Below are 12,052 nucleotides of genomic sequence, written 5' to 3'. Positions count from 1 at the left end.
TGCGAAGCCGCATCTATCCCGATTCGCCCCTACCTTCTTCCATCCATATTTCTCCTCCTACAAGCATTCCATCTGGAAATCCATCAATAGTTGCAGCCGTTTTCTCTCTACAGCAGATTTTCAGAATCTGGCCCTGCAGGAGGGCTAAAATTTCGGCGAAGCACCACGCACAAACCGTGCATCGGATCGAGCTAAGATTTGGGAGTTTAGAGTCCATCCCTGGACGACCAGGGACAAGATGGCCTTTTTCTGAATAGTGGGCCCCAAACACGTGCAGTCGTAATCACACGCACGTGCGTTTGGGCCAGTGTGGTTGTCCGCACGCGGGAACTGTCTTTTGGTACAGGTTTTCTTCTTATTTTACCCTCTCAAACCAGTTTTTCATAAACCCTAACCCTAGATTGCATTATCCTTAATTTATTTGCCCCTTTTCTCACCCTAGGGTTCCTTGAATTGAAATTGGTGAATCCCTTAGATTAGGGACTGATTGTTGTGCATGTGTGGATGATTACTGCTCATCTTTGAGCATCGTTTGGTTTATAATTTTAACAGATCCAGCCCTAACATGTGTAGGCCTGGACCCGCATAGATTCCCCTTAATTGAATGGTATGGACTTTCATGTGGGATATGAAATTTGTGTAATTGTTTCTGAACTAATGTGATCTTAAGCCTGAAATCTCGCACATCATATTTAAATTTCATGTCCTGCATCACACCTCCACAAACCAGCCTCTCCTCAGCTACCATTACCCTCCCTTGTCAACAGGACACAATGTCCTACAATCATGGGTGATAATTTTTCAAGAGGAGAAGAATCAGACAGTCGATACTCTGAATCCCAAACCTACCCTTCGCTCCCCACATCTCTAGTCACATCCGTACCTCCCTCTCGTGACTAGGCCGATTTGGGCCCCATAACCCTTTTCCAGGAAGACATACCTGGTGATGTGATAGTAGCAGAGCCTCTGCAGATGCGTGCGGATTTCCCCCACCATCATCAAGAAGCCATTAATATGGTCTCCACTGAGGATAAAAGTAAAGAGGAATTATTCGACTCGATCCAAAACAAGAAATGGATCAGAGATGCGGTTGGTCATGTTGGAAGAGCCCTGGGATTATCGTTCGGAGACAGAGATGAGGACTACATCGCTCTATTTCAGTGTATCGAAAATAGAGGTAGACCCCTATCAGTTTCCAGAACTCCTACCAAACAGTTTCCTAGACCCATCAGCAATCAGGAACTCCAAAGCCTGCAACCGAGTCCGGGCCTTCTAGCTGCGTCCAGTGTAAGGCAAGGATGTAAGGGGAAACGGGGAAGTTCTGTGCCCCAATGAGAATCCTCTCTTGGAATGTAAGAGGGATGGGTTCCAAACAAAAAAGATGTCTGATCAAGGAATCCACAGGTAGGAAAGACCCGGATGTTATATGTCTCCAAGAAACTAAGGTCCCCCGGTTCAAAGATCATCTGCTGGCTACTTTGTGGAAAGCCAAGGACGCTAAGCAGGTTACTCTAGATGCCTCTGGTTCTCCGGGAGGCATTCAAGTTGCACGGAAGTCTTCCAAGTGGGACTTTTTGTCCTCCACAATAGGGGTTTTTTCGGCATCAGTAATTTTACAAGATAAGTTCTCTAATGTCCGCTGTCTCATTTCTGCTGTTTATGGTCCTAATGAGGATTTTAACAGATTAGAATTTTGGGATGAACTATCCAATATTAGACAGTCTTTCACAGGTCCGTGTTGTTTTGTAGGAGATTTCAATGTGGTCAGATTTGCGGCGGAGCATTCCCGCAAAAGAAGAACTTCCTCGGCCATGGAGGCCTTCTCAAAATGGATCCAATCCCAGGAGCTGGTGGATCTTCCACTATCAGGGGCAAGATTCACCTCGTCTAATGGGCGAAGGACTCAAATTCAATCTAGACTGGATAGATTTCTCCTATCCAATGACTGGCTAGAGGCCTTCCCAGCAGTGTCCCAGCTGGTTCTGTCCAGAACTATGTTGAACCACTACCCGATCTTGCTGTCGATGGAAGAAGACAACTGGGGCCCTAAACCCTTCAGATTCAATTCCTCATTGCTCAAGATTGAAGGATTTCATCAAAAGATTGTGGACTGGTGGCCCGCCTTCTAGGTTGATGGATTTGTTGGTCATAGGCTTCTCTGTAAACTCAGACTTCTTAAAGAATGGAAGGAAGGAGAGCTACGCAAGCGTCAAGCTGATACGAAAGCCTTATTCGCTAAACTCCAACGCATCGACTCTGTAGCAGAAGGTGTCTCCATGTCCCTAGAAGTGTTGACCAAGCGCATTCAAATCATCCAATCTATCTCGGCCAAGGCGCTAGAAGATGAAATATCCTGGAAACTGAAATCGAGGGCCAGATGGATCTCAGAGGGTGATAGGAACACCAGATACTTCCACAGCATAGCCAACATGCATGCCCGAGCTAAAGCCATTCTCAAAAGCACTGTGGATGGAACTCATATCGATGACAAACAGGAGATAGCCGAGCACATTGTCCTCCACTTCAAGTCCCTTCTCTCAGCTGAAGAGTGGATAAGACCCAAACTCGATGGCATAGTATTCAACTCGCTCGAGGAGTCAGAGGTGGACCTTTTGGAGGCTCGGTTTACAGAAGAAGAGGCCCAAGTGGCCATTGAATCGCTGGGGGGAGATAAATCTCCCAGTCCAGACGGGTTTCCTATGATGTTCTTCCTAACATTTTGGGAGACCATCAGCCAAGATATTATGGATTTTCTGCATGAATTTCATCACAGGGGAAGACTATCCAAAGGTCTAGGTGCATCTTTCATTGCGTTAATTCCTATGGTAGCTGGCGCGAGCTCCTTCTCTGAATTCCGTCCTATCAGCCTGATTGGGGGTCCTTACAAGATTCTGGCTAAAATCCTATCGACTAGACTATCTAAAGTGATGGGGAAGCTAATTTTGAAATATCAGAACGCATTCATTCGTGCCCTGCTTGCTAATGAGTGCCTTCATTCGTGCCACAAGTCTAGAATGAAGAGCATCTTCTGCAAGGTGGATATCGAAAAGGCCTAAAATCATGTGGACTGAGAATTTCTACAATACATGCTAACCCGTATGGTATTTGGAGAGAGGTAGAGGAGGTGGATTAAAGTGTGTCGGCTCGACCCACTTTTCTATTCTTCTCAATGGCACCCCTAAAGGTTTCTTCAACAGTTCGAGAGGTATTCGCCAAGGTGACCCCTTATCCCCTCTCCTATTCCTCCTGGTGAGCGAGGCCCTATCGTAGATGCTGCTTCGAGGCCAGGCTGCAGGTATCCTTAAAGGGATTGCGATGCCAGGGGTGCCCACTTCAATCTCCCACATTCAGTTTGTAGATGACACTCTCATCCTCTCTGAAGCGGACCCAGAGCTCATCGACAATCTGCGCATGACCCTACGTTGCTTTGAGGCTGTCTCGAGGCTAAGAGTCAATCTGGCAAAGTTTAAAATTTACAGCATCAATTTATCGAATTCAGATCTATCCACCTATGCTGACTCTCTCGAATGCCCGGCCGCTTCCTTTCCATCCACTTTTGTGGGGATCCCCCCCCGAAAATCAATGTGGGACAGGATTGTATATAAATTTCAGAAGTACCTCGCTAGGTGGAAGTGTTAGTATCTATCGATGGGAGGACGCCTGACTCTCATTTAGTCAGCCCTCTCAAACCTCCCCACATACTACATGTCTCTGTTCCAATGTCCTTCGTCGATCTTGCATCGCATAGACAAGCTTAGACGAGACTTTCTATGGTGCGGGAAGGATAACCAGAAAAAACTCCATCTTCTCGATTGGCAAGAGGTCTATAAGCACTTCCAAGATGGGGGTGCCAGCATTAAAAATCTGAAGACAATGAACAAGGCTCTCCTCGGCAAATGGACTTGGAGATTAGGCTCTGAAGGAAGTGCTCTATGGAACACCCTCATCAAAGGCAAGTATGGCATCTCTCCCGGTGGATGGTGGACTAAAGACTCTTCAGCGTATAGGGCCTCTTTCATCTGGAAAGGGATCTTGCGATCCAAGCAAGCATTGATCGACAATATCAGCTTTGACCTTGGCGATGGATCAGCCATTCGATTTTGGGAAGACCAATGGGTGGGTGAGGAGCCGCTGAAAACCGGATTCCCGAACATTTATCGCCTAACTCCAGATAAGAAAATTCCTGTTGCTAGTTGCTATGCTGCTTCCATTGACAGCATTGTTTGGGATGTGAAGTGCATAAGAAACCTTCACAACTAGGAGGTAACTGAATTTGTGAGGCTACTTGAGTGCATTTCTAAGGTGGTTCCCGACCAATCCTCATTAGACAAACTGCTCGACCCCGGACAAAACAAGTGTTTTTTCGGCGAAATCCTTATACTCATACCTTGCTTCCTCCCCCAATTCAGCGGGCCCTATTTCCCCTTTCATCTGGAATTACCCAGCCCCCCCATGACCTTTTATTTCTAGGATTCTAGTCTTTTCTGCTATCTCAGCTGTTTTTCTTGTACTTTTTATTTTCCTTAATATAATCCCGTTATCTTTGAAAAAAAAAAATCCATGTGAAGGCACCCAAATGCCCATCCTCAAAGCAATTTGCCCACTTTTCAAGCTAAACTTACAGGTAAGGGCTTCAAAATGCACATAATTGGGGCATGTTTCCCACATTTGAAGCTACAAATCCAGGGAAGGTCACCAAAAGTACTCTCAATCAGCCCAACCAGAGTTCTTTTAATGTGTCTAGCACCAGTCTCTAATTACAATTTAGGTCTTGGCCATTGGTGCTCCAAAATGATTCCTATCAAATAAGTGCCTAGAAAATTGCAAGAATTATTTTCTCCACTAGTCTTGAACAAGGATACCATTCATCCCAACACACCTATCGCTTCTCTCCTTCCAAATTCCCCATACAATTGCATGCGAAAGAATTCTCCATAACACATGCCCATTGTAATGAAAGGGTTCCCCATCATTCCAAAAGATCCACCACTTTTGCCAGGAAAAACCAGCTAGCATAAAAGTGGTTTTAGGAAGAAACATCCAGTCCAAGACAAATAACCGGAATAAAAATAATTCTGCACACACAGGGAGCAGCGAAGTTATCGAAGGTAATGCATGAAGCTTCATTCCTCCCTCCACCAAAACATCAGCCATGGCGTTGGCTTCCCCAGGGATAAGATTAAAAGAAATGGAGAACAGAGAAAGTAGTCCTCTAATTTCATTTACAATGTCTTGCCACGTAGTTCTCTAAATTCATTTACAATGTATTGCCACTTCCAAAATTAAGAAAACATTTCTTCAAAGAGACGATGCACATCAAAATGATTGCAAAAGCTAAAATGAGCAGGAATATCACCATCTTTCTCCTTAAGGTAATCAAATATCAGAAATCACTTGGCCAGCAGGACTTCAGTCTGGCTTCTAACTGAAGTGGAAGCCCTTGGGAGCAACAAATAGAGGAGAAATATCAAGGATTTGCAGATATACAAAACACACAGCATAGTTTTAGACCTAGCATGTTGGTTTGAGAAAGAGAAGATTAAAAACTGTAAATGAACCTTGCAGGAACCAGTTGGGGGTACAGCAAGCATATTCCAATCAATTTCATCAACATATTTCTTTCGCTCTCTGTAGACAGCCCTCGCACTGTTATACTTCGGTTGATATTCAGATAACAGTCCTTTTGCCTGCAACACACATCATCATAAATTTCCATACATCCATTTTACGTAATTCTTTCAGCAGTAAGAAATTGTGAGACTGCAGTCTAGGCAACACAATTTTTAGTAATAAATAGAGAAAGGTTACTGCATTCTAGAGAATACACAAATTTTAAAAAGTCAGGAGAAGTGCTGAATGGAAAAGGCTGAAAATGTATTAAAGTTCAGCGATGCAAAATATTGCAATTTAGAACCCGATGAGAAAAGGTGTCTACCCCAAGACAGATCATCATCATCATCTAAGCCTTATACCAATTAATTGGGGTCGGCTACATGAATCATATTCCACCATTCCACTCTATTAAGGGCCAAACCTTCAGTTAGACCATAGGTCATCAAGTTTTTTTATTAAAGTTCAGCTATGCAAAATATTGCAACTTAGAACCCCATGAGAAAAGGTGTCTACCCCAAGACAGATCATCATCATCATCTTACTACCTCCATTCATGTCCTTTTGGTCCTTCCCCTTGTCCTTTCAGAGCCTTCAACTTGTATCAAATCACTCCAAACCAACATGGTTCTGGATCTCTATTGCTCATGACCAGTGTTCATATTATCGGCGAAAAATCGATAATATTGCCGATATTATCGGTGTCGCTGGAGTTGCGACACCGAAACTCACTTTTTTCGTTTCTCTTCCTAATATCGGCGAATATTCGGCGATTTTATCGATTTTTAATGTAAAATACAGTTGTCGACCAAAAATCGCATCTCTGTCAAGGGATAACTGTAGCCAACAACTCCTTGATGATAAAAGGGACGATAATATAGGGAGCTGCGTAAATACCAAAAAAAATCGAAAAAAAAAGGGAAAAAAGAAACTTTTGGAAGTATGTACCTGTAGAATAGGATCGTTGATCGGAATTAATGGGGCGAAAAATATGCGAAATCTTGAGAAATTTGGAGAGATTTTTCGAGTTTTTAGGGTTCCCTTCCGGAACCTCTTCTATCGGCAGCTTTTGCTCGAGTTTTTTTAGGGTTTCGGGTTTTGAAACCCTTTTACAGAATCAGATTGCGTATGAGTTACTCGGTACGCTTTTATCGTGCTGAGTAAACTCAGTTGGGCCTACTGTGAATGTAAGTGGGTTATCCACACCGTCCATACATTTTTCTAGCTCATTTCAATGGTTGAGCCAAAAATTGAAGAATTCCCCAAAACTCAAGTGGACCACACCACAGGAAACAGTGGGAATAATGACTTCCACCGTTGAAACCTCATTAGGGCCCATAGTGATGTTTATTTATTATCCAACCTGTTCATAAGATCACACAGACATGGATGAAGGGAAAACACAAATAAAAGATTGATCCAAATGTTCTGTGGCCCCAAGAAATTTTGGACGGTAGAATTTCAATTCACACTGTTTCCAGTGGTGAGGTCCACTTGAGATTTGGATGTACTTAGTTTTTGGTTTAGAGCCCTAAAATTATATGTTAAAAAGGATGGACGGAGTGGATAAAATATTTAAATCATGGTGGGCCCCACAGACTTTACTCAGTACGCTTAGCGTGCTAAGTTACTCGGTACGCAATCCGCGTCCCCTTCTATTGCGTCCTACCCCGCTCGCTCAGACGGTAATCCGTCTGAGCAGGGCTCTATGGGGCCCACCATGATGTAAGTATTTTATCCACACCGTTAATTGCTTTTCTTAGATTATTTTAAGATCTTACTATGAAAATGAAGTAGGTCCACAACTCCAGTGGACCACACCAAAGGAAGATACAGAGATAATGACACCCACCGTTGAAACCTTCCTAAGGGCCACCATGATGCTTTTTTACCATCCAACCTATTCATAAGGTCATGTAGACGTTGATGAAGTGAAAAAACAAATATCAGCTTAATCCAAAACTTCTCCAGCTCCAAGAAGTTTTTAATGGTGGACGTTCAATCCCCAGTTTGTGGTCCACTTAAGCCCTATACTTGCCTCAGTTTTTGGCTCATATGTTAAAATGATCTGAGAAAAATGATGAACGGCGTGATAAAACACTTACATCACGGTGGGCCCCGCAAATCCCTGCTTAGACGGTAATACGTCCGGGCGGGGGTAGGCTGCAATCCGCGTCCCTTTGGAGTGAAAGCAGCAGGGGTGCTGACCTCGGTGGCTTGGATGTCACCAAGTTCCGTGGACCCCACCATGATGAATGTGTTATATCCACATGGTCCATCCATTTGGCGAGATCAATTTAGGTCATGAACCCAAAAATTAGACAGATCCAAATCTTGGGTGGACCACACCATAGAAAGCAGTGGGGACAATGATTCCTATCGTTGAAAACTTCCTAGGGCCCACAATGATCTTTATTTGTCATCCAAGCTGTCCATAAGATTGCATAGTCATCGATGAAGGTAAAAAACAAAAATTACATTGATCCAAAACTTCTATGGCCCCTAAGAAATTTTCAACGATAGACGTTCAAATTCACACTGTTTATTGCGGTGTGGTCCACTTAATCATTGGATATGCTTCATCTTTGGAATCAAGCCCTATAATTATACGGTAAAGTGGATGGATGGAGTGGATAAAAGTATATAAATCAATGGACCCCATAGAGTTGACTCAGTCCACATAAAGTATTACATGAACTCATTTTAATTACAATTGGAGTGATTTTGATTATAGTGGGCCCCATAAAGTATTATATAAACTCATTTTGATTACAATTGGAGCGATTTCTTATGGCAACGCATGCTTTTTGAGCCCTATTAAATGAAAACTTATTATTTAATGCATTGTTTTGTAATTTTTTTTATTCCTAAATATGCAAATATGTGTATTTAGGCATGCCCTGAAGTTTTACTGAAAAATTCCATCAATTTCCCCATTTTTCGCCATTTTTCTTCGCATTTCCAGTTATCGGCGATATTATCGGCGATAACGATATTATATCTTTATCTCCGGTTAGCGAAACTTGTAACGATACCGACAACTTGAACACTGCTCATGACCAAACGAAAGTCTACTCTCCCTCATCTTATTACCTATTGGTGTCATCCCTATGTTCCCTCAAATGCATTCATTTCTAATTCTATCCTTTTGTCTTGTCACTCATCCATCTCAACATCATCATTTCAGCTACACTCATCCTTCTTTTTTTTTGAAACGATCACGAAATTTGTATTAAAAGAAAAGGAGAAACAAAGAAAGAAAGATCACAAGAAGGCGATGACAACTAAGCTCCTAGGAAACAAAGATTACAGCCCTTAGGGAATCAACATTCGAAGCCCATTCTATGATTAACTGTTTAACTCTTCGCGCTGAAGAATCTGCCGTTTTGGACTCATTTCTGTAGCATCTGCCGTTTCTTTCTTCCCAAACAGCCCACCAAACAGCCAAAAGGGCTATTCGCCATATAGGGGTTTTTTGTCTTCCCAAACAGCCCACCAACATCATTATTTCAGCTACACTCTTCTTATGAACATGTTCTTCCTTAACTACTCAACATTCTATCCCATAAAGCATGGCCGGTCTTATACTAATCCTATAAAATTTCCCCTTCAGTTTGAGTGGTACATAAAGATCACATAAATCTCTAGAGGCACATCTCCATTTTCTTGCGCCCTTGAATTTTATGGGCAACATCCTTCTCAACCTCTCTACTCTCATAGATTATTGATCCAAGGTATCGAAAGTGATCATTTTGCAAAACTTCTTGGTCAGATTCAGGCTTGCATTCAATCGGCAACTTTTTTCCATTTTAGTCAATGGGTCGCTGAAGGGTTACTTCAAAGCTCCAAGGGGTATTAGACAAGGTGATCATTTATCCACCTATTTGTTTGTTGTGGTCAGGAAAGCGTTGAGTAAGATGTTTCATAAAGGGGAGGAGATTGGTCTATTAGAAGATTTGAAGTAGCAAATGGTTTTTCTTCTTCTTCTTCCTTTTTTTCTGTGTGTAATCAAATGATACTCTTTTGTTTTGCGATGTGAAGGTGGGATCGGTTGATAATCTTCGGAAAATCATAGTGTGCCTTGAAGCAATATCTCGGCTAAGTACCAAATTCACCAAGAGTGAAATGCTTGGAATCCAGGTGGATAGTAAGGAGCTTACACAGTTGGCTATGGTATTCAAATATCAAAAGGGGGGCAAATAATCAAATGATACTCTTTTGTTTTGCGATGTGAAGGTGGGATCGGTTGATAATCTTCGGAAAATCATAGTGTGCCTTGAAGCAATATCTAGGCTAAGTACCAAAATCACCAAGAGTGAAATGCTTGGAATCCAGGTGGATAGTAAGGAGCTTACACAGTTGGCTATGGTATTCAGATGTAAAATGGGGGGCAAATAATCAAATGATACTCTTTTGTTTTGCGATGTGAAGGTGGGATCAGTTGATAATCTTCGGAAAATCATAGTGTGCCTTGAAGCAATATCTAGGCTAAGTACCAAAATCACCAAGAGTGAAATGCTTGGAATCCAGGTGGATAGTAAGGAGCTTACACAGTTGGCCATGGTATTCAAATGTAAAAAGGGGGCCTTTCCTATGACTTACTTGGGTTTGCCTCTATGCATTGGGAAGCCGGTCGGCACCTTTGGGATAAGGTTATCAAGAGATTTGAGAGGAAGTTCTCGAGTTGGAAGTGTCATTTTCTATCGTTAGGAGGCTACTTAACTCTTATTAAAGCGGTCTTTTCTAATATGGCCATGTAATTAATGTCGTTATTCAAATGCCCTAAGTCAAAAAGGAAGTTTCATCTCCTTAGGTGGGAAGATGTTTATAAGCTAGTATCTAAAGGCGGAGTGGGTATAAAGGATTTGGGAACTATGAACATGGTGCATCTTGGGAAGTGGTTATGGAGATTTGGTTCCGAAAGGAGAAGACTTTGGACGGAGATTATTGCTAGTAAATACGCGGTGCAGAAGGGTGAATGGGGTGTGAAGAGCTCATCTCTATACCATGTGTTTAGTCTTTGGTAGGTGGTGGCTTCGGTTGAGTGTTTGTTTAGTAGAGGGATCTCCTTCTCTTTGAGAGTCGGAAATCAAGTTCACATTTGGGTGGACGTGTGGTGCGGAGATCAACCACTTCAAGTGATGTAGGACATGGAAATTAAATATGATATGCAAAATTTCAGGCTTAAGATTATACTAATTTAGAAACAATCACAAAAATTTCACATCCCACATAAAGTCAAACATTCAACAAAGGGGATCTACAAGGGTCCAAGCCTACAAATATTAGCGCTGGATCAATTAAAATTATAGACCAAACAATGATCAACGGAGAGTAGATTTATCTACACATGCAAAGGATTATTTCCCCTATCCAAGGGATTCACATGTTTCAATTCGGAAACCCTAGGGTTGTAAAAGGGGAATAGAATTTGGGATTTAGGATCATCTAGGGTTAGGATTCAAGAAATAAGACAAGAGAGGAGTGAAATAGAGGAGAGAAATGAACCCGAGATGTACCACACGTGTAGACAGCAGCAGGGTCCAAACGCACGTGCGTGGGATCCTGCCCGCACGTGTGTGGGACCCACAAACCCAAAAAACGGAGAGCTTGGGTCTGGTCGGCCAGGAGTGGGCCACACACACACCAAATTTCAGGATGATCCGACGTCTGGTCTGTGCGCGGTGCTCCGCCAAAGTTTCAGCCCTCCCTCGGGGCCTGATTCTACAGATCTGCTGTAGAGGAAGGATCAGGGCTGCAAAAGAGGGTGGATTTGAAGCATGGATGGCTGTGGGAGATGATGAATATAGCTGGTAGGAGATGGGGGCGATTTGAAATGGATGTGGCTTCATACCACGGTAGTTAGCCCTTCAAAGAAGAGAGGGTTTCGCACTCAATTGGATTTCCACAACTCAGAGAATTAGAGAAGCAGGAAAACGCAAAATTTTATTCATAATATTCAATGAAAAATACCTACAAGGGGTTGCTTATTTATAAGAAAAACCTATACCCCAAAAGTCGCGTCATGTGCGCACCCTATTACTTAGAGACGAAATAACAAAAATAACAACTAATCAAAGCAATCTAAACCGTCCATGATATTCATAATAACAATAATAAGCAAAACTCAAAGTACTGGATCATCTAGAGTAGTGGGCCACGATCATGAGATCCAATGGTGGGATCCACATGACGATCGGGTCCACTACAAGGAATCAAAACACGGTCCTCTAACTAGGAGGCCCTCCCTGGACGTCGTCATCAATCCAGATCAATGGTGGGGCCCTCCTCCTAGCGTACGTACGTAGGGGGGCTTGCGTATGCGCGAAATGTCCCCATCATCAAGAAGCTTTCCCCATAGTGGTTCACATTGCTTCGGATAGATTTATTTCTGTGGACAAATGTTATTCGATATGCAGCAGTTCTATGGTGTGGTCTCCCT

General features: G+C 42.7%; 1 protein-coding gene across 1 annotated transcript in view; it reads right to left on the bottom strand.

Annotated features, from left to right (window-relative positions):
* Positions 1 to 12,052, bottom strand: part of LOC131228092 (cleavage stimulation factor subunit 77) — a 59,933-nt gene that overhangs the window by 30,175 nt on the left and 17,706 nt on the right. Inside the window, exon 8 of the mRNA XM_058223923.1 lies at positions 5,559 to 5,687. Coding sequence (XP_058079906.1) covers positions 5,559 to 5,687 — 129 coding nt within the window. The remainder of the gene's footprint in view (positions 1 to 5,558; positions 5,688 to 12,052) is intronic.

Source organism: Magnolia sinica, chromosome 15, assembly GCF_029962835.1.
Source record: "Magnolia sinica isolate HGM2019 chromosome 15, MsV1, whole genome shotgun sequence".
Classification (NCBI taxonomy): Eukaryota; Viridiplantae; Streptophyta; class Magnoliopsida; order Magnoliales; family Magnoliaceae; genus Magnolia; species Magnolia sinica.
The sequence above is the reverse complement of the archived record's forward strand: the minus strand, read 5'-3'. Positions and strand labels throughout refer to the sequence as shown.